Source organism: Athene noctua, chromosome 2 (genome assembly GCF_965140245.1).
Source record: "Athene noctua chromosome 2, bAthNoc1.hap1.1, whole genome shotgun sequence".
Classification (NCBI taxonomy): Eukaryota; Metazoa; Chordata; class Aves; order Strigiformes; family Strigidae; genus Athene; species Athene noctua.
The window spans coordinates 114,687,534-114,707,023 of record NC_134038.1 but is presented as its reverse complement, the minus strand read 5'-3'; the positions used below and the strand labels follow the sequence as shown (position 1 = coordinate 114,707,023).

At 38.8% G+C, this 19,490-nt stretch overlaps 1 protein-coding gene across 1 annotated transcript in view; it reads left to right on the top strand.

Annotated features, from left to right (window-relative positions):
- LARP4B (La ribonucleoprotein 4B) overlaps positions 1-14,052 on the top strand; it is a 59,658-nt gene extending 45,606 nt beyond the window's left edge. The window contains exons 13-18 of the mRNA XM_074897492.1: positions 261-515; positions 1,948-1,997; positions 5,089-5,249; positions 8,761-8,885; positions 9,543-9,654; positions 10,199-14,052. Coding sequence (XP_074753593.1) covers positions 261-515; positions 1,948-1,997; positions 5,089-5,249; positions 8,761-8,885; positions 9,543-9,654; positions 10,199-10,480 — 985 coding nt within the window. The 3' untranslated portion in view covers positions 10,481-14,052. The remainder of the gene's footprint in view (positions 1-260; positions 516-1,947; positions 1,998-5,088; positions 5,250-8,760; positions 8,886-9,542; positions 9,655-10,198) is intronic.
- The last annotated feature ends 5,438 nt before the right edge of the window (positions 14,053-19,490 follow it).

The following is a 19,490-nucleotide window of genomic DNA, read 5'->3' as shown; positions in this document are numbered from 1 at the left end:
GCATGTGATCAATAGGACTATTCATGTAGTATTTGCAGATTTGCAAATTCAAGTAGCTTCTAGTAAAACCACAGTTGAAAATAGACAACAAAAAGATAAATTTTGGTAATTCACATGACCTGTTAAAATGAATATTTATTCTTCTTATGACATATACAGTAAAGGACTAAAGATCCTGCTTCTTCTGAATTCTGTGTATAGACTTAGGCCTCAGAAGATCTCTCGTAGTACATATGTTGAAATGACTTTTGAATTTGTAGGAATCCTAGCAAGTCTCATATACGACATACAATACCCAGTACAGAAAGGGGACCTGGGCTTCTAGACAGTCCTACAATATTCAACTTTTCTGCTGATCGTTTAATCAATGGCGTCAGGAGTCCACAGACGCGGCAGCCGGGGCAAAACAGGACACGGATGCAGAATGCTACTACGAGCTATACCAAGAGGGAAGTAGGAACTGGACGGATGGAACAGACCAGTGTTGACTCATCTCCTGGATTAGGTAGAGGAAGGTGAGTGTATTCTGCACTTGTCCTCTGAACAACGCAGTATTGCTGCTTTTAAACTACTTCTAGTAAAGAGGTATGGTACTAGTACTGTTCTCATTACTCTTTTAAACTGACTCTCTCCTCAAAGCTCAAACCTTGGAAAGTACTTCAGAGAAAATGCTAAATATAGAACAAATGCAGACTGGACTTGCATACTTTCCTGCCAAATTAAAATAATTAATGGCAACTGATGAACAATTTACAGCTATAAAATCTAATCCTCAATCCTTTTTCATCTGTTGTAAGAAAGTTTTTACACATTGTTTGACTTAAATGAAACAGTTCTGCCCATTCCATTGTTCATCAGTGTAGATTGTGCACCTGAACCTGTACTAGCAGTGCTCATTAATCTTTTTATTTGAAAGATGAGAGTTTTGCCCAAATTAGACATTTACAACAACAGAGATGATTGATTGGTATGGAGAGAGGAAAAAGTATTACATGCAACTAAGACTATTGTTATGCAATTTAAAAAAAACCCAAAACAACAACCAAACAAAAACCCAGAGAACCACCTGGGGAGCTGAAAATTGATGGCACCACTATTAATCTGAGAATTTAGCAGTTTTATCTCAGAATTTTAAAAAATACAGTATAGTTTTAATAAGGGCTTTATAAAAGCACTGTGCAGCTTTGTTTAATGATGGTTATGTTTGTTTCTCCAAGTAAATCGCATTTTGAGTGACTGAATTGGACGATAACTCAAGTCTTCTGCAGATGATCCTAGGTTAGACTTGTATCATTACAAAATTAACTGGGGATTTTGTGCAAGGATTGTAACGCTTTTCTAAATCTAATTTGCCAAATTGCACTATAGTAGTGGATGAAAATATGAGTAAGGACATAGGAAACAAGATTGCTCAAGCTGTAGACTACAAATATGTACAGGAAAAATCAGTACTTAGAACTATATTCTCTTGTTTCAGTATTTAATACATTTAGAATATTAAAAGTCAAACAGGAAATGTAAACTATATTGAAACTGAGTTAGAATGCATTGCGAATTTTAAGCTGCTGCTTGAAGGAGGTTTACCTGAAGAAGGGCTGGGGGAAAAGCTCTGAAAATGTTTTGGAGGGGCTTTACCTGAATTGAAGTTAGTCATATTTCTAAAGTTACATAGGTATCAAAAAAACCCCCCAAAACCTTTACTTTGGATATTGAAAGGTTTTGTCTAAGCCTTATGTAATCAGTGCTGAGATGCTTTTAGTGCAGGAATTATTTGTAACCAGTGTATTCGTATGCTGTCTTGTACAAGATCTGTACCTTCAGACATTTTAAAAATAATCTCTCTAGAATGAAGATGGATGAAATAACAGTTAGAATTTCTCCTGTTCTCACCAACTGCCTTCCATTCATTTATAGGCAAGATTCTGATAACTGCTTTCTTTCCCTTAGGAAAAACTCATATGGCTACCGAAAGAAAAGGGAGGACAAGTTTACAGTGAGTGTCCATGATCATATTAATCTCTAATAAAAGCTGGGTAACAAGGTAATAGTATGGGTATTATGTGGACTAGCAGGGGAGAAGTTATTGCACAAACAATTATATGTCACAGTTGACTGAAGACAACAGCTCATTAGAATCACATGAGTTCACTGCATTTGGGTATCAGAGAAGATTGCCATTAATGAAGAAGTTAGGAAAAAGTAAAATTACTCTTTTATAGTAGCAAAAAATTTCTACCCTGGTGTTACTTTGTCAGCATGCTGGTTCCCTCTCAGGGGAGCTAAATAGCTAGGTTAAAATTCAAAACACATGCTTGATTATCATTGATGTAGACATTGAAGAACATTTTATAGATCCATGTGTCATAATGTATACCTAGAATGTTGTTAAGTAGTCAGTTCTGGTTTTCTTAAATGCCTCTCCAAGTACTGCTTGGTAAGGGTACACTAACACTATTGATATTATCGTTACAGTTTTGGTAAATTTAAATTCAGGTGAATACCTAAATAGTCTTGATACTTGAAAAGGCTAGACTAGATATTGTGTGCAAGACAAAAATGGTAATCTTTCTCTGTAGGACTTAAGGTTTCATTCGATAAAACTAAACACTTTATTTTTGCCACACATGGCCCATTCATGAAGTTGAACTAGATTATTTCCCTATTCATGTTTCAGTTGAAAAGTAACCCTGCTATGTGAGCCATGACACTTTTTTAAAGGTCTGGAATTGTTGCATTTTTGTATTTGTGGCTCTTGTTATTGAGTAGCCTTAGGAGACTTGGCTATCAAGGTTTTGAAAGCATAATACAAGTGGTTCCTTCTATTTGGTTTTAGTTCTTGTTAAACTTCTCAAAGCTCAGTGAGATCTGATAACATATAGGATTCTAAATACTCCTTCCTTTTGCTGTTTCAAAGCTGCTTGAATTTTTAGATTTTTTTTTTCTCAGGTTTTTTTTTCTGTCTTTGAAAGAACAAGGAAGTGGTATAGGTTAGGCATTTGAGTGCTGGAGTGAAGGGGATTACCTTGGACACTCTTAGGAAGCAGAGAGTCTCTTCTGACTCGGATGACTTTAAAGTTTATTTTAACTTTGAATGTAGAACTGGTAGACATAACTCTCTCGGAGATCTCCGGTTCCTTTCTCTCAGCTCCAGGCTTTACTTGCAGTTTATGCAGCCAGGTTCCTTCTAGTCTCTTCTGGCTCATGAATCTTTTAGTCTGTACTGTCCAGTGATGCAACTTGAACAGAGAAATGAGCTGCTGCACACCCACAACTGTGTACACTGGGAAGGAGCTTACTCTGTACTCTGGAGTGAGAGATTAATCCCTTTAGACTGTGGAAAGAATTGAATCCAGATCTGATCTCTTGTGTGGTGCTGTAGTGATCAGGTAGTGTATACAGGGTATCACTACAACCAGTTGTATTTGAATGGAGGATGACTTCTTTTGCTCTCTTTTTTTTTAAAGAAAAAATAGAGAGTATGCATGCTTGCATGAGGAAGAGCATGAACCTTTTTGACCAGATTGTATCTGAGATACATATTGTATCTGAGATAAGCCAATTACTCAGTTTGTTATGACAAGTTGACTTGAGAAATTTTATGCAGTTGGCAGCTTAAAATCCGTTGATGTTCTCCTTGGTCTCCCTAATTTAAGATGTTAATGCTAATTGTCTCTTGATATGTTGGGTTCTTTAGGACTCATCTGTATAACTTAAAATGATTGTAACAAATATAAAAGCATTATCTGTTGCAGGACTTCAGTTCCCTTTAAGAAAACTAAGTTCTAAAAAAAAAAAAGTTGTTCCTCTTGCAGTTTGAGCTGGATAAGTGTAGTCTCTTAATCTTTCTCCGTGACCCTTTGATAGTCATCTGACTTATATTTTTGGAGGTTTGCAGCCTCCATGGCTGTAGTACTCAAACTGTGTTTGGGTAATACTAGGTCAGTAGCAGTCCTAGGAATTGCAGTTCTTGCCTCTGTATTTATTCTTTCCCTACTTCCCTCTCAACACACCCCTCTTTTGACATAAAGTGTAGTTTGTGAGAAGACCTCAAGGATAGTTTTGTATCAATTGCTCTTCATGTAAAGTAAGGGGAAAAAAACAGTAAGTAATGCAACACCTTTCTCTCCAGATGCATTGTTCTCACTTTCAGACCATCTTGGCTATATACCCATAATTATTTTCCTTTTCAGAGTAGGAATTCTCTCAAAGACTGCTTTGCATTTGGTGTTCTGCAGCAAAGGTCACTTTAGCACAGGCCTAAGCACAGTCATGAAACAGTTACTTTGTTTACATAATGTAGATGAAGTTAATTGGTAACTTCAGTTACAGCATATTACAAAAGGAATTTCATTTTTTCAGTGTAAATAAAATGTAGCTTTACAAATCCTTGCAAGCAGCCTTCACAACTGATCTTTAACTATGGTACACTTAACTCCTGAACTGCTGTCTGTAGTGCGGAATAGTTGCATTTAGCCTGTTGGGTCTTTTGCTTGGGGCACTTTTTCTTCTTAAATTTAGTTAAACTCTTCATGTTTCAAAAATAGTTTTGACATTTATCTTTGCATTTTTACAAACTGACCATATAAATTGCTGTTGTGGACACTACATGTAAGTCATGCTGTCTTGCCATTTTTTAATATATCGGAACATAAGATTCTTATTGTCTCCTGTCTTTCATTTAGAATGCTACCAACTATACATAGATGGGCTTTATATTTTCACTGTATTGTGATATCTAAACCAGTCTGTTCTCCTTTCTATGTCAGTGTAAGTGTCTACTCTGAAGGAAGGGTTATCAAGAAGACTTCTCTTACTATACCAGTACCACTAAAGCTTATGCATATGAAATTTGTAAGGATGCATATGCCATCCCATTTAAATAATAGTGAAATATTTTAAGGGCCACAGTGGAAAATGAAAGCATCTATTCCTTGGTACTGTGTGGTTTTCTTGGAAGGCAGTATGGGAGAGGCCCTTCTAGGGCTTCACAGATAACGAATCAAATGCAAAATCTAGTTTAGAGTCCCATGTCTGTCTTTTCCATCATCCAGTGCAGTAACCTCAATGTGTTATTTCTATTCCAGAGAGGCCAAACACAGTCTCCACCACCCCCAAAACCTCCATCTCCTAGCTTTGAGTTGGGTTTATCTAGCTTTCCTCCGTTACCTGGGGCTGCTGGCAATTTAAAGACCGATGACCTCTTTGAAAACAGACTGTCCAGTGTGGTAATAGGAACGTCAAAAGAAAGAGTGAGTAGCCAGTGTTCACTTTTGTTGGGAAAATGAAGCATTGCATAACTTGTTTTCAGATTTGGATTATGTAGAGAATAAACTTTTGATTTTACATGGGTCATAAGAAATTACTTTTAAAAACAGCTGTCAAATGATGTGCCATTGCCACCTTCACTTACATCTTAAAATTTGTTGGGTATTCTCTTTGAAGTGGTGTGGAATATGGGCACCAGTACAAGTAGATGTTAATAGCAGAGATTAGAAAATATGCTCTTTGCTGTTTATATGGCCTTAGGCTTTCTGATACTCGGGTGAAAAATATGTGATAGATTTTCTTCCTGTTTGAAAGTCAGACTTCTGAGTTGTATATAAAACACTTAAAAGTGACAGAGGCAAACGTTTAAGCACTGAAATATGAAGAAGCTGCTTACATAATCTCAGTACACTAGGCATCATAGCTGAAACAAAAACTGTTACCAAAACCAGCTGGGTCCTAGTGTTGTCATATTGCTTGGAAAGATAAAAATATACCAGAATGACTTGGCAACCACTGCTTTCTAGATGTAGTAGAGATGCAGCTGAAAATTAATATTCAGTAGCTGTTCATAGATTCATTCTTAGAACTGTCTCTGCCATACTATCTGAGTGACAGTATGCTCTCCTTTATCAAGACTTGTATAACCCCATGCACTCTGGAACAGTCTAGGCTATGGAAGTCTATATTGGTGCTTTTTGCTAGCTCTAATTTAACTTGTGATTTTCTAGCTGTACCACAACTGAAGAGGGTAACTCATGGATATAGCAGTGCAAAGCAACCTGATGAAACACCAGAATGTCTCTTGTGTCTCATCTCTAAAACCAGTCTGTTGCAGATGTGTTTTCTTTGGTGCCCACACACCAGGGGTGGGTAGGGAGGCTATATGGTATTGTTAGTAAAGGGAAGAGGAAGCAGCAGGGCAGCCTGCACCTGAAGCAGTGGTTGTGCAGACCGTCCGTCTATTCTATCTTCTGCAAGTAGCAACAGGGACAGCTACATTCCAGGGCTGTGTTTAGGGGGAATGTGCAGGACAATGCCATGATAAGAGTAGTGTTTATCTTACTGTTAGCCAGTACTCCAGATCAGTCTGCTCTTGGCAAAGATCTATCTATTTTATCTCTGTTATTTCTGAAGTGTTTTTTAACTATCGTATTTCAAGTTTTAAATATAATTCCAGCACTTGCTATTGATATTGCAGCTGAAAACCCATTGCTCTTCGCATTACAGATCTAGTACTTGCTTTGCACTGTACTTATTGTAAAGAACTTACGCTTCTCCCCTGTAGAGGCAGTCTTAATGTCAGACCCTGAGGTTTTATGATAGTGCTATGTGCTGTCACATTAAAAAGCTTCCTTCAATTTCCCAATTTCTTTTTCTGGCTTGCATGAGTTAGTCTGTACCATTGTGTGGAAGAAAGGGATTGTGCTGTCTTTCCTTGTTGGTGTTAATAAGAAATAAGGTAACAGCAACTGGCTTCAAAGAGCAATTGTGTTCTACAAAAGTGTTTGAGTTAATGTTAGAATCTTGCCAGTGTATACAGGCTGCTTTTCACCTTGATCTTAATGTTTTTTTAATGTCACCTGATGTAGAGTTACAAAGTGTGGAAGTAGAGTTACACAGTGCTACTCTTGTTTTATAGATGGTCAAGTCTGGTGTAGAGAAACTGAGTGAATTTAGGTTGTATAATTTCCAACATTTGTTATCCAAGCATCATATCTTTATGCTCTTTGCTTTGTGGTGCTCTTCTTTGGGGAACAGCAGGTGTTAATCATCCCACATTTTCTAACTACCAAACTGTAGTGTTACTGGATCAGGGGCTGAGTGGTTTGGCCTAGGAACAGCACTTGCATTTCTGCTTGACTTGAAGCTATTCACTCTTAACCATGTACCTACAAGTTTTGATGAACTTGGGCCAGAATGCTCACCAACTTGCAATTTCAAGCTTTTGCACACACTATTGCAGTGAGTAAAACTACAGAAGCTGTTCTTTTATTTCTAAACATCCACTTTTTATGATTTTACTTTGAGTAAAACTAGGCTTGGATCTACTGCAGTAATCTGTGCTGCCTGATGTAAGACAATGTCATCAAATACCATTTTCCTTTCTAACAATGACCACAGGAATCTCATATTTTATGGCCTTTGAATGGTGGCTGTGCTGGGGGAAAGGGCTGGCTATCTTCTTCCTTCTGTGCTTGTGTTGTCCCATTGCTCTCTCTTCTGCTTACCAGAATCTGCTCTTGTTCTAGAGTCAGACAGGTCAGAAGTAATATAAAAAACATAGCACGCTTTGAAATGAAATGGTTATGAATGTCAGAAATATGTATTTTTAAAGATAAAGTCATCTTTCTCTTTTTCTTTTGTGACAATTTAAATTCATGCGTGTATCTTGAACCTATTTGGCCTTTATCTGGAAGCACAGTATGACTTAGCACTAGCAGAATTTTTTGAGGGCTATGGAAAAAGCCTCTCTTGGTGGCAAATCACACTGTAGCATAAGAAAGGGACTTTTAAATGGTGGTCATATCCTAGTCTGCAAAAACTTCAGCGTTGTGGTTGTTTTTTTAAGGTCATGGGGTTTTTTAGCACCACCTATTGGGAAGATGCAGAGTTAAAGCTTTAAGATGACAGTTCTTGGATGTGCAACTTTAAGAGACTTTTGTCCTAATAGGCTCAGGTTGGAAGGGACCTTTAAAGACCATCTAGTCCCACCCCCCCTGCCATGGGCAGGGACACCTTCCACTAGCCTAGGTTGCTCAAAGCCCCGTCCAACCTGGCCTTGAACACTGCCAGGGAGGGGGCAGACACAGCTTCTCTGGGCAGCCTGTGCCAGGGCCTCACCACCCTCACAGTAAATACTTTCTTCCTTATATCTAATCTAAATCTACCCTCTTTCAGCTTAAAGCCAATGCCCCTTGTCCCATCACTACATGCCCTTGTAAAACATCCCTCCCCATCTTTCCCGTAGCCCCCTTCAAGTACTGGAAGGCCACTAGAAGGTCTCCCCAGAACCTTCTCTTCTCCTGGATGAACTACTCCAACTCTCTCAGCCTGTCCTTGTAGGGGAGGTGGTCCAGCACCCTGATGATCTTCGTGGCCTTCTCTGGACCTGCTCAAGCAGGTCCATGTCCTTATGTTGGGGGCCCCAGAGCTGAACACAGTATGTGTTTGTGAACAGGTACAAAGCCTATTTTGTCACCAGCAGGTGCAAAATTCCCAGGCTGAAAGAAGCAGGTTTTGTCACCCAGATATATTCTAAAGCTTCCAACTTTTTGTGAAAGAGCCACAGTGTGTGATTTATTTGTCTGTTGCTAAATAATTGTAAAGGAAAAACTTATTTGTTACGATACAAATGTTGATCCTTCTGTATTTTCCTGTAGTTAACTTACCCTTATAAATCAACTTGTAAATTGTTTGCTGGTTCTGTTAATTTTCAGGCAAGCCATATTAATTGGATATTATGATTGCCCTCTGCCTTTTTTCTTCCTTCAGAACATTAATGTGGATGCAAGTACAAACACTATTCCATCGGGTATTCCTCGAGAGCCATTGTTGCCAGTTTCTTCTACATTGCCCAGGACATTTGAAAGGTCTCCTTCGCCATCCCAGTCTTCTGAGTAAGCACTTAATTATATGGCTGTAATTATTCTATTCTGAATCATGTTTGCATTTTCTGTCATCAGAAGGCTAGGTGGAACACTGTAAATAGCTATTAAAATTTTAATTAGTGAAAGAAATAATATTTTGTTGTAATCATAGTAAATGCAATAAAGCTTAATTTCTGAACAATATCATAACAGTGATTCAGTCATAATGGTCATTCAGCAGACAGAAGTTTAGTGTTGTGTTTTAGTCTCTGTGAGTATTTAAAAGTCTAATGAATGACTTACTGTCTTGTATTTAGATAGCTTTGAAGGCATAGAGAGTAAACCCACGATCCTGTGGACAGTACTGTTGTCCATACAGTAAAGTTTTCAGTAAGACTTTATTTGGAACCTACAAATCAAATTGAGGTGTTTGAGTAACAGGAGTAAGATAACTGAAGAAACAACTGCTATCAGAATGTCACAAATTACAGGTAGCGTCAAGTTCCACAGGAATATATTTTTTTAATATTTGATAGCATTTGTAAATGCAATCCTAGTCATAATGTGCTCAGCGATTATAGCTATAACTTCTTATAGTTAAATATAGTTTTAGACCCATTACTACATCATTCATCTATCTTGAAGTTTCACTTTTCATGAGCCTTGCTTCCTGCTGGATGCTTACAGGGACTCCAAGGTTGTGGATAAACAGCAGAGAGAGACACAGAGTACAGAAAGGCTTTCTTCTTCCACACTCAGTACTGCATGTAAATCGGTACAAGTCAATGGGGCTGCCATAGTAAGTGACCTTATTACTTCACTTTTGCTTAATGATCCAGTTTGATGCATTTAACAGAATATTGCTTCTGTTACCCAGTGTTGCTTAATCATGTGAGCTCAGCATCCTTAAATTTGTGTATTGGTGGCCTCACAATTACTTGTGTGATACAATTATGCAATTAATAGTGCACAAGTGTTTAAGAACTTGGTGAATGATAGCTCTTTATCTGAATTCTTTTCTTGGTAGTATTCTTGAGGTAGAAGCCTTAATGCATATGTTGATATTTAAACCAGATGTTTCAGCTGTTACAGAGTTTACTCGAAGTATTTTGCCCTATCATAGTATCCTGTTTTTCTGGCATACTGTTTTTGCATTTCATGTTGTCTTGAACCTTGTTGTCTGTACAGCTTTTGTAAACTTCATACTCAAGTCATCATCTGCATATTTTAGAGCAGTAGTCTTTTGAGACAAAGACTTTACCTTTTTTGTTCATACAAGTAACTGGTTTTTCCTCAGGATGCTTTGTTTAACTCTGCTTTCCTGTTTGCTTTCGATTTCACAGGAACTGCGAAAGCCTAGTTATGCAGAAATTTGCCAGAGAACAACTAAGGATCCTCCTACATTGCAACCCCAGAAAGAACAGAAGCCAAACACTGTAGCATGTGGGAAAGAAGAAAGAAAGCCCACAGAAACAATAGAGAAAAACAGAGAACCTCCTCCTGCAAAGTCACATCCTGGACAACCCAAAGACCAGAGGAGACAGTCAGGACGCAGATCGTCCCCTCCAGCCATTGGCAAACGCTTAAATAAAGAACAGAATACTCCTCCAAAATCTCCTCAGTGAACCTAACGCCTAGGAGGAATTCCAAAAGAGGTCTGCTTCCCACAAATTAAACCCATGTTCCCACTAAGATATCTGAGAATGAGTTGCTGGTTAGGAGCTTGCAGTGATACAAGGCATATAACAATGCCTGCAAGTTATTTTTCTGTGAAGTACTTTCCCCTCTTGAACAAACATTCTATTTTTTCTGGATATTTCTGGATAGTTGTTCTAAACCTTACATTTAGGTTGGTGCTTAATTGGAGGTGAAGCTTAGTGTGATTTTTTTTTTTTTTTCAAGATGTAAAATATTTGTCTTTAAGAAAATCAACTTTTTATTAAGCCTCTCTGTGGCTGTGTGAGTGCAAGCTCTGTATAGTGAGTTTTTTCTAAACTGTTAAGCAGAAATGTGCTGCTGCAATATTTTTAATAAACTGGTCTGCAAGTACATATCTAAAGTGTCCAAAAGACTGATAACGGCAGCTAGTGTGTAGAGTGCAAGGAAGTAGATATATTTTACAAATTAGTATGTGACCTTGAAGATTTTTTTATTGGGCTGCTGTACTAAGTGTCAGCAAATGAACTTGCACTTTTAGGTTAAAAGAGTAGTTGTTTCTAGCATTTTGAAGAATTTAATTTTTTTTGATGTTTTTGCACACACAAAACGAATCCTATGGAGCACCATAGTGGTCTTTCTGAAATACTTCCTTTCTTGACTTACTGCAAGCAAGTAACCATCTTCTCACTCCAGAATAAAAATGATGTTATAATTTGCAAATACAAAGCACATTGTGAATAGAAAGAATTAAGTCTGTGAGCTTCTATGGTGGTGAAGCCTGTTAGTGGATGTTATCAGGAGAAAGCACTGTAGCCTTCTTGTGATAACCTTAGCTTCCCTGTACTTGTAAGGGAGTTAACTGAGTCAGCGCTGTACGTTCTGGTTACCCCTGTGCTCTGTGTAGACTTTTTTTTAAACTCTGCCCCAAGTGCTCTTTGAAAGAGTTCATATCTTGGTCAGCCTTGTGTTGACATCTTCCTGTAACTACAAGCATTGGCATACGGATTTAAATTCTTTCGAGACGTGAGATAATGGTGTTTGTTTTGTGTGGTGGAGGAAGAGATCCCTGATATTTACCTCTGGGATGAGGTTTCTCACACTTACTTACTTTAGAAGTGATGCGCTTTCTGAAGGACAAGGATGCACTAAATTAGCAAGTTTCTTATAAAGTTGAATATAAATTATTTTTGTTTTAAGATGCCTAAAGTTTTTCTTTAAGTGTTTAAACTGCAGGAAGTTCAGACAAAACTCATTCCTGCTGACTATGACAGTACAGTTTATTCCACAAAAATGTTTATTTAAACAACTGATTTTTTTAAAGAATTATTTCCATCCAATATTTAAAGACTTGAATTTTATTTAAACTTGAAAATGACTTTGCCTTAACTTTTGTACAAGACAGCTTAGAGTTAATGAGGTCTGACCCCGTGGAGGGTTAGCGTGAGTGGAATACAGAATTACTCAGTTACAGTATGTATCTATTGTCACTGGTCTTACTGGGTAAACATACTGTAGTACAGGAACTAGCAGCAGTTTTTGTAATATACCTTAAAGATCTTAAACAGTTGATCTTTTTCAGATTGTTGAAAAACCTGTAAATGCAAATAGTCAATACTGTATTAAATATGTGCACTTGGAAGTGTGTGCTTTGCTTGTACAGTTGTAAATAATCAGAACATATAAAAAAGGTACCCTAAAGAAAAAAATCTGATAAAAATTATTGATATTATAAATGTTGCTGTTGAGCTGGATGTAGATAAACTAAATGTTGTGGTTTGAATATTACTTTAATTTGTTGTTTTCTTTTTCTTATTTTATCCTGGTGTGCTGAACTGACTCTGCCTCTTCACTGCAAAAGGGAAATGGAACGAAAGTCTTATTTGAAAGCCCTCAAATGTTTTCCTAAGTCCTTCTAAAAACAAGTGATTTAACCAATTCAGAAGTGTTCTGCAATGTAAATAATGAATTTCAGCAGTCAAACTACAATTTTAAGTCCTTAATAACATCAAATCTAATTGGGAAAACTTTAGACTGCTACAGAAATATACACTGAATCTCATTTGTCTGCTTTCAAGAATATCAGTGCTTTCCTTAGTGTATGATTCATAGAACTGTAAAGTAACTATAGAAGTTGACTCCTGATAAATTTCCTATTACAAGCATCAGTTGATAACTAGTTGACCTTTTAAATCCAGCCCATTGTATGCTGCAGAATTGGTCGAAATAGGGCATGCTGGAATCTGTTGATTTTTCTTGTTTAAAAAGTGAACTTTGTGAATGCTGTGGGAGGAGATAGGACTCTGACATTACCAAAACTGCTCGACTAGTTCTGTCATTGGATTTTTAATACGCTTTTCCTTTCCCCAGTGGCAGTGAAAATGGTAGCTAGATTTGTGTATGGTTTAGGCCAGCTGTATGATTCATTTTGTTTGTCTGCTGCAAGTGAAAGGCTTACCAGCTGCAAACAATCACAAGTGGTTCCTTACAGCGACTGTGTACAGCTAGTCATAATACTCAACTGGTACCTAAGGTAATATATTGAGACCAGCGGGATGTGTTGTGCTGTTCTAATGTATTCTGCTGCCATTTGTGCTAGGTCAATACACTGTAATTACTGCTTACCCAGCAACAGTCTGTTGCATTGAAAGTCTAAACCTTCCTCTGATGTGGTTTTTATAGCTTTTTTAAAAACAAAAGAAGTGACACGCCAAATAGCTGTGTAATATACAACTTATCCTTACTGCATTTTACTTCTAGATGATTTTTTTCCACTCAGTGACAAAATGGAGTTTTCAGAGTAGAATTGTGAAGTTGCATGCAGACTGTTGCTATGATACATAGAGAGATTAAAATGTGGCTTTTAAAATGAAAGACCTCCCAAAAGCAGTAGCTGAGTTAAAGGTTCAGGGATACAGTAATTAAAATTGGCATTTTACCCTGTAGGACTGTGTGGTGATGTTTTTCATTTTGAAAACAAGTCAAAATAGGATCTGAGACTCTTCTTCCAGGAATTTAAGAAAAACAGAGGTTGCTTTTAAAACTTAACGTTGTTTCAGATCAGTCCCCCACCATGATGTTGTCACTTGCCCCTTAGAAATCTGTGAACAGTGGCAAATTTTTTACGTTGCCGCGTTATTCTTCAAAGACTTCAGCAGTTGGCATAGAAAGGCCCTTGTCTGAGTGTGCTGCAGTGTATCACGAGCAACAGCTGACTGTAATGGTGCATACCTATCTCTGTATCTCCTTCAGCTAGCTACGGTTAGGGATTTTTGTGCTTTGTAACCTATTACACTAATAGCAGCAGACAATCGAAGACTTCTAAGGAGACCTAACAGCTGCCAATTCACGAAACAGAAGTGTAATATGGGAGCCTTCTTGAGGGTTTTTGTTTTTGTTCTTCTTCCATTAAGACTGGAATCAAACTTACATGTAAACTATCAGTAATTTAAGTTTCCTTTTGTGTCATAAAATGTAAAACTGTCTAATTTGAAAAAAAAATATGTAGGTTATGAAAAATAAAGATTTAGGCACTCTTGAATTCCTGATTTTTTTAATTAAACCTTTCTTCAGCAGTATTTTTCATTACCCTTTGTCTTTTGCTCCCATTTTTGGAAATTGTCTATTTCTAATTTTGGGAAAAAATATCTGCTTGCTTAACTGTTCAGCACAGCTGTTGTAATCATCACCTAAGGCTATGTAGCAGCAGCAAGAACACCTATAATACAACTCTGAAGGCAGCAATATTGCTCTTGGGTAACTATGGTTAATGTTGTTAAAGCAAAAAAAGTGATATTTTGTTTACTAGAGATTATCATCATCAGCGGTTTCCTCAAATTATTAGATAAGGTGTTGACTTGGTCTCAAATGTGGATTTGTAACATTTGATGTAGTACTTTGGTTGCATGGGTCTTGAATCCAGAGATGTCTTGGGATTATTTCTGGCTTTGGCTGGTTTTAGAGGTTATTCTGCTCATGCCTCTAGGAAGGATCGACTTCTGGGATATCCTCCTTCTGAGTAAAAGATCCATGTTAGAAATACTTCTAACCTTTTTTTTTTAGGTTTGTTTCTCATTCAGCTATATCTGACCAAGTTTAACAATGGACATCAGCGTGATAGTATTAACAGTTACTGTGTTTTATAAGCATCTTGAAGTATTGCAGTATTATTCTTCAGGTTGGATGTTCCATAAGCTTCTGCACAGGTTAGGTTACTTGCTGCTTTATTCCCTCCTCTACTGTCTGCACAACAGTGTAGAGCAACACAGGAATACCAGTGTACACTGGGCACTGCAAGTTTCTCCATGTTAGAAAAGTCAAACATTAGGGTTTGGCAGTGATGTGAAATACAGGTAGTTGAAGACAACCGGTTTTCACTTCAGCGTGGAGTATCCTGTTCTGCCCTTGGAATTTGGTTTTCTATTACTTCACATGTAAAAATACATGGAAATTTGTCAGCAATATTGCCATAATGCTAGTGTGGCTCTTCAGGACTACCCCAGCTTTGGCAGAAATCAAGTATTGTTCACACAACAAAATTGAGCAGTGTTCCCTTTGTGCTAGTTTTCCCCAATACAAAGTGATGTTTGATGGCTGCACCAATGTTGAACAAATTGTTTTGTTTCCTCTTGGGCATGAGGAGAAAGAATGAATATGAAAGATTACATGCAACTGAATATCCAGAGATTACTTATTGTGACAGAAACTGTGACTCATTGCATTTTGATTGTAGGGCTGCTTTAGAAAATTTTTCGGAAGTTTTAGGTTTTCCAATATGCTTTTACTTTACAAACCTCTGGAAGTTAAAACCTCCTGTTCTGTTGATTATTGTACACAGGCTTTTGAGTGCAACCTTTTAAGTCAGGGAAGTGGTTGAATTTCAGATTTTGCTGGTTTATAGGTGGGAGTAATGTTAACCACTTCATCTTTGCTTTCAAGAGAATATACTGTGGAGCAGTATAGACCCCTGGTGCCATCTGGTTGCAGTAACTGAGCTACTGTAACATCCACTCCCAGCATGGGAGTATATATATTTCAGTGTTCAACTGATGTTGATCAGGTGGAAATTTGCTCTTATCAAAGTGGTGTGTGGAACACTGTTACTGAACTGTTATGCCAAATAAGCACAGAAATGCTGTGCAGAGGCTGGCCTACCTGAGCTGTGCCATGTCCTTCCTGTCTGTTGGCTCAGCAAGCTGGCCTGTCTGAAGAGTAGCTGAGAAAAGAGGATTTTTTTTGGAATAGGTCAGAAACTGTTGTTGTACCATCAGCAGACTGGAGGGGAGGGGAGAGGAATATACAATCTGTGCCCAGAGGAGACTGGTGTGGTAATGGTCCTGGCAGGGACAGTATCTCAATGTCAGCTGAATCAAACCGAGTATTTATACAATTAGCATATGATGAATGGAAGGTAAAAAGTTTTGGCTTGAATGTGGCCTTGCTTTCTCAGGTGAACATGGCTCAACTCATAAAACCTGGTCAATTTTGACCCTTATTTTCACAATGGGGAGAAAGGGTCTGGGTTTTGCTTTAGCCTTTTTGATTATTCTTATGTAGGAGCTGTAGATGTCTTAAATCTGTCTCGTGGTGATAAACTACTAGAAGTCTTTGTGCATCATCTTGTCACAACTGGTTTGGGAGCACTTCATTGTTTCACAAAATGGAGGGCAAAGTGTGTATGTGCTGGGGGAAGGGAGTCTAAGATAAAATCGCCCACTAATTTCTCTTAAATTCTCATCAGCTTGAAGAGCAAATTGCTTTGTGTGCTTGTTACGCACGTACGGTGCGGAAACCACCCTGCAGTCTGATAGCTTTACATCCCATTTACTGTAGGCAGATGGTGTCTGCAGAGTAGTAAATCTACCATGGCTAAGGATGCTCTGAGGAAGGAGGGATAAACTGATGAATTTAGAGTTGTAAAACATACTGAAGCTGGAAAGATGTATGAAATGTACATGGATGGAATTATTGATACCTAATGAAATGTGTCTAATGTCTTCCAAAACTGGAGCCAAAGGCATACATACGTATGCTTGCTATACAGCTTGAGAGATCAGTCCGGGGTAGAGGAAGTGAGTGAGGTTCAGCAGGTCTAGTCTGTCTGTCTCATCGTCAAGGCTGAGATGGTTTTCCAGGAACCTACAGTTCATGGGTACACATGAGAAACCATTGTTCCTGCTTTTTTGCCTCTGATTTCAACTTACTTATCTTGGGCTTAAGACATCGGCATGCAGCTCGTTCAGCAGAGCCAGCTCTACCCTGCGGTGCCTCGCAGCTCCCACCAGCCAGCCCTGCATCGTGTGGGAGGTAGCTGGCACCTCACCGGACAGGAGGGCGGGAGGATGCACTCCTCGGGGCCGGGGAGGGGGGAACAGAGGTTTGGAGATGGGCAGTTAAATAGGATCTCTAGGGAAGAAGGCCTGGTTGCTAAATGACACTTCTCAGGGATCCACAATGTGTGGACCTAGCCTTACCTATGCAGTCTCTTACTCCTCTGCAAGGACGAATGTGATTTCTATCTTGTTTCCCTTTAGAAGTAGGATGTGTAAGATTTTTTTAGTCATTTTCCCTCTCATGGTATATTATTCTTTCTGGTGATTTCAGTGCTCTCATTCTTGAGAGCTGCATCGCTTATAGAAGATGGCAGCTGTTCCCTGCTCCTAAGAATTACACCTGTTTTCAGAAATACAACAGGCTCAACATTTTGAAACATTTCAGTTTGGAGTTGTTATCTTTTGTCCCAGTTAAATTTGGTACTCTGAAGGTTGTCTTGATATGTGTCTATTCTTAGGCCCTAGGTTCCCAAACTATAATGTGTACAAAAATTTTTTTTAAAAAAATGCTCTGTCTTTGAATATTATAGCTGTTTCTGGGTTTATGGTGTTTGTCTAATACCAAGTTCTTCATTTCTATGTTTGCTGGAATCTGTATCCTTCCTACATCCTGGCAAATGCTAGTTTCATCTTCTCTAGTGTGACTCAGGGTGGTACTGGGGGAAGATGCCTGCCTTGAAGCACTCGGAGAGACCTGTTGATTCAGACAGTAGACCCTGAAGTGACCAATTTGCTAGAATCATTTTCTAGGGGGATTTGATTGCTTGGACTGGCAAGCAAATACTTCCTTGGTAGCAAATCCTGTTTCATATCAAGCTTTGTACTTCTCGTTTGAATTAGCTCTTTCTATGGAGACCTCAGCTCAGCCATGCTGGCTGCCATCCTGTGTCCTGATGCATGCTTTCATCCTAGCCTGGAAAATCTGAAGGCATCTGCACACATTGGATACATAGAAGTTAGGAGCCAGGTTTAATGTACCTTGATTTTGAAAATCAAAAAAACAAGAGACGCTCCTTGGAACTGTTTTTTAGTTCTGATATGGAAAAGGGGATACAGGTACCATGAGCGGTTCCAGAATGGGAAGGTAGGGAAGTTCAGCAGAGCTGGACTTAGCAGGCCACATAAACAGTGCACTGCATGCTTCCCCATTCAGCCATAGCAGGTGCTGTTGTGGCAGCGGTTCTGATATCCCAGCACGCAGCAGATATTAGTATTGTTTTGGTGTGAAAAGCCTCTACTTTGTTTCTGCATCAAATGATGTAAAATTGTCGGAAACCTGATTGACTAACCCTTTTTTCCTGTAACTTCAAGCTATAGCTTCTATTGAGGGTTGCTCTTTAAGAGGGTGAGTTACTCATGTTTATCTATTGTGTTGCTGGCCCCGATATATCAAAGACTCGTTGACCTGAATGTTGTAGTCTCTGATCTTGACAGACTGGAGAAATGGGAAAGCAGAAATGTTAAGAAGTTTGTCAAAGGGATGTACAAAGTCCTGCCCCTAGTGAGAAATAACCCCATGCACCTGGGGGGTAACCAGCTGGAAAGCAGCTTTGCAGAAAAGGACCTGGGGAGTCCAGGTGGTCAGCAAGTTGGACATTAGCCAGGACTGTGCCCTTACAGGACAGAAGGTCCATGGCATCCTGGGCTGCGCTGGGAGGAACACTGCCAAGGGAGGTGATCCTTCCCCTCTGCTGAGTACTCGTGAGGCCACACCTGGGATAGCGGGTCCATTGTTGGGCTCCCCAGTCCAAAGAGAGTCACGGACATACCAGAGTGAGTCAGTGAAAGGTTGTGAATATGATTAAGGCATTTGGAGCACCTGTCATACAAGAGTCTGAAAGCTGGGACTGGTCAACCTTCAGGAGACAGCACAGAGAACTTATCCATGTGTACAAATACCTGATGGGGGAAGTAAAGATGGAGACAGAATCTTTCCAGTGGTGCCCAGTGATGGGGTAAGAGACAGTGGGCACAAACTGAAACATGGATTCTGTTCAGACGGAAGATACCCCTTTTTTGCTCTAAGGGTGATCCATGGAGATAATCAAATTCTCACCAGCTTTGAGCAGGGGTTCAGACTGGATGGTCTCCAGAGGTCCCCGTCAACCTCAACCAGTCTGGGATTTTGAGACCCAGCTGCTAGCTGGGAAGGGAGACACTCTTGCTTTGACTTAGTTATTGACAGAAAAATTCAGATCATGCTGTTCGTTGTGTAATCTAATCCCCAGCAAGAACTACTCTTAGTCCTTCATGCAGAGTCCTTCAGACATGAAGTTTGGCTCTTTTGTTCTGGCTTATCAGCAGATAGTTTTCAATGTGGGTTGGTTTTTTTTAATGCCATATTGTGAATTAACAGTTCATAATTTGATGCATTTTAGCTGTTTCAAAGCCATCAATAAGTGTGTGATAAAGGTGGAATCTTCTAAGGAACAGATTATTAAATAGCTTGTTTTAAAGCATCTAAACTGAATGACCAAATTTGAGTGAGAACTTCAATTTCTACAGAAAATGTAACATTTCCAATAATTACCCCAAATTCCATCTAGCTGTTCCACTTGCATGTCAAAATGGAAGCTGAGTTATTTGGGTAGCTAGTTCTGACTATTGACCATTTTACATTTTCCATTATTTCCTTTTAGGAGCAAAG